This window comes from Phalaenopsis equestris, unplaced genomic scaffold, assembly GCF_001263595.1.
Source record: "Phalaenopsis equestris unplaced genomic scaffold, ASM126359v1 Scaffold000002, whole genome shotgun sequence".
NCBI classification, from domain to species: Eukaryota; Viridiplantae; Streptophyta; class Magnoliopsida; order Asparagales; family Orchidaceae; genus Phalaenopsis; species Phalaenopsis equestris.
The window spans coordinates 63,253,403-63,256,984 of NW_018164444.1; the positions used below are offsets into that span (position 1 = coordinate 63,253,403).

Here is a 3,582-nt window from a genome sequence, read left to right on the forward strand (position 1 = left end):
TTTTCCGCTCTCTCTCTCTCTCTCTCTCTCTCCTTTATAGTCCACACCCTCCCCTTCATATGTGGCTCCTTTCCTTGGGTGTGATGACCGACAAATCTGACGTCAACTGATTAGTAGCGTGAGCTAGGCCTTCAAATTTTAATTTTTAAACATTCCAAAAAAAAAATACATGCATACCACAAATTTTTTTAATCTGCTAATCAAACACTAAAACATTAATATTTACATCTACAATAACTTGGTGGCATATATTTATGTATAAAAAGATGTATTTATTTCTAAAAAGCAAAGAATATTAATATATTTGTATGTGATACTACAAATTTAAGTGAGATGCATACAATATGAAAGTTGGGGCTCACATACAAAAATATATAAAATTTGTGTATTCGATACGTAAAAACCCTAAAAATTTAAACTTCAGAACTCGCACAATTTTAAAAATTTATAATAATAATAATGATAATAATAATTGTAATAATATATAGACCAATAAACCATAAGCCGACTTTAATAAATGAATGAATTTGTAAAATAAACTCACCCCTTCAATTAAATAAATAAATAAAAAGGACTCTCACAACTCACCCCTTCAAAAGAATGAAATATTACGTTCAAACATGATAAAGCGGATAGGTGCTAATTTGATGGTATTGTTAACACGAAATATTTCGTCCTTCGAAAGCTTCATAACACCATTATTTTAACTTTTAAAATGTGAAACACAAATTTTCATGCTATATTTGAATTAAACTATAACACCAAAATGATAGATAAACAAAGATCAAAATTTAGGAGTTACATAAATACAAAGGTAAATAAATTCTGTTTCTCCAAAATAAAAGAGGCCAAATCAGGGCAAAGGGAGGGGGGTTCTCCAGCGCTGAAACTCAACCAAATCCCCGTTAACAAATGACTGATTATGCAGCCAAAATGTTTCTGCAGACTGATGGAATCTCCTCACCTTTCTCTGCAACTCCCATAAGATTCCCAGAATTGCAGAGCAGGCCTCTGATTCTGAAACATAAACCCACAGGCACCTCACTTCTCTGCCCCGAGCTATCATGCTTTCAATCGCCCCATCTGAGCCACCAAACAAGAAAAAAAACAAAGATTTACATATATACCTCTTAATTCCTATGCATTTACACATATCTAACACCTAAACTATAGTATTTTTACATATATACCACGAAAAAGTGTAATTCCCTTTTTAAAAGCTAAAACAGTGGCATTTTTAATGTGATGTGAAAGATTTGGGTGATATTAAAGTAAAAAAAGTATAGTTTAGGTGTTATATACATAAATACATAGGAATTGGGTGGTATGTATGAGTTTACATACAAACTATACAATTCCTATGTGTTTGCATTTCCAACACTTCAAATTTATTATTTACATTTATAACACTTTGATATCATACGAGGTATATTTCGCTTTTAAAAAAGTGTTATGTAAATAAATATGAAAGTTTAGGTGTCAGATATGTGAATATATAAGAATTGTGTGGTATGTATGTAAATGCCCCAAAAAGAAAACAGAAAATGATAAAAACTTCATAAACAAATTAAAAATTCAGGAAAAAGAAGCAGAATATTGACCAACCGGGTATGGATTCCAGGTATTCCAGCAGCTGGGGTCCAATTTGTGTTGATGGCCATTTGATGGAGATCAGAGTATAATCAATCACATTCTGGAATGGAAGTTCTACCTGATCTGATAGGATAACAGGAACACATTCCTGCCGAAACAAACCACAGTACATTAAAGTTTCTCACAAGATTATGATTTATGCATGCAGCACGTTGTAGTAAATGTCTGGGAGATCCATTTTCTCCACTCAAGGAAGCACCCATTTCTCCTCTCAAGGCGGCATTTGGGACAACTTCTGTTTTTTATTTTTATTTTGTTTTGTTTATATTTTGATTTCAAATAAAATATATTTGGTTATTAAAATAAGGCTATTTTTAAAAACACTCCGAACATCTAAAGATTGTTTTGACTGTTTTTCAAAATATTTTAATTTATTTTTAAAAACAAAAAATATAAACATGCAAAAAAGAGAAAACAAAACCAGCACATTATTTTAAAAAAGAAAAAAAAAACAAAAACAAAATTGATCCCAAGAAAACCCGCATTTATTTTTTCCATCTATTTTTAAAAACAGATTTGTTTAGTATATTTTTTATATATTTTATTTTTTGTTTCTAACAAATAAATTCTGTTCTTTAAAAAAATCAAAACAACATACAGGTGTTTTCGAGTAGTTTTAAAAACAATCATACCTGATCAAATAGACAAACATGTTTATGTTTTTTAGACCGCTTCTATTTTTTTTTCCATTTTTTATATTTATTTTGTTATGTTTATGTTTGATTTGAAACAAAATATGTTTGCTATGTTTGGTTAGATATAATTATTTTTCAAAAGATTCAAAACACCTAAATGTTATTTTGAGTGTTTTCAAAGACATGTTAATAATTTTTTTACAAATAAAAAATAAAAATACATGAAAAACACATCAAACAAACATGTTTTTAAAAATAAAATTGATCCCAAACAAGCCCATACCACACTATTCTTTTGTATTTAGATATCAAGCACCTTATGCTTGAAATTGATATAACAGTTCAATGTCAAAAACATGCAAAAATCTATACATAAAAATGTATATTTCACTTTAAAGTTATTGATAGCAATATTTTTTGATGTGCATTAAATATTTGAATGTTATTTATGTAAAAATGAAAGTTTAGGTAATAAACTTGTTAATACATAAGAATTGTCTGTAGGAATGTAAATCCTCCGAAATAAATTGAGTGATTCATTGATGATGAGTAGAGAAGGTTAGACCGATATTAAAGATTTGAATGTTATGTACGTAAAAATTGAAATTTAGATGTTAGATAAGTAAATACATTGAGATATGCGTGGCATGCATGCAAATCCCGCTAAAAATAATGATCAGCTACTGAGTTAATTACGAGATTAGAGTTGAAGGATATATAAGTTGAACATGCAATAGCTTTAGTGCAGGAAATTTCCACTTGATAATTGCTCGTTTTGGACAACAAATGCTTTATGCAAATCATTTAAGTTTATTGAATTGTGACGGCAAGTTATAAGAATTCAGGAGAGACAACAATGTGTAATTACTGATTAACCATAACAGCATAGAACTAAAGCAAATGATAGGCTCCATCAATCAGTGCTAATTTTAGTTTTGATTACGTCTTAATTGTTCAAATAACATATTCAAAATATACTTCATGAAAAATTTGAAAATTAAACAATTATAAATGAAACAAATTTGTAGTTCTGAATTTCAAAATATGCTCATGAGTTCCAATCATATTGAAATGTGCAGTGCGATCATATGATGCCCATAATATGAAAGGAATAAATTTTCTAATTATTTTTATCATATTGTAAGATTTAAAATTAAAATAATTATATGTATATATATGTATATATGTATATATGTATATATGTATATATATATATATGTATATATGTATATATATATATATGTATATATGTACATATATATATGTATATATGTATATGTATATATGTATATAT

The 3,582-nt window shown here is 28.1% G+C and overlaps 1 protein-coding gene across 2 annotated transcripts in view; it reads right to left on the minus strand.

Annotated features, from left to right (window-relative positions):
* Positions 1-678: 678 nt before the first annotated feature.
* The window catches only part of LOC110039394 (probable glucuronosyltransferase Os03g0107900), a 28,467-nt gene continuing 25,563 nt past the window's right edge, over positions 679-3,582 (minus strand). For both annotated transcript variants that reach the window (XM_020744432.1, XM_020744435.1), the window contains exons 7-8: positions 1,606-1,741; positions 679-1,083 (exon numbers count right to left, since the gene is read on the minus strand). In XM_020744432.1, coding sequence (XP_020600091.1) covers positions 854-1,083; positions 1,606-1,741 — 366 coding nt within the window. In that variant the 3' untranslated portion in view covers positions 679-853. The remainder of the gene's footprint in view (positions 1,084-1,605; positions 1,742-3,582) is intronic.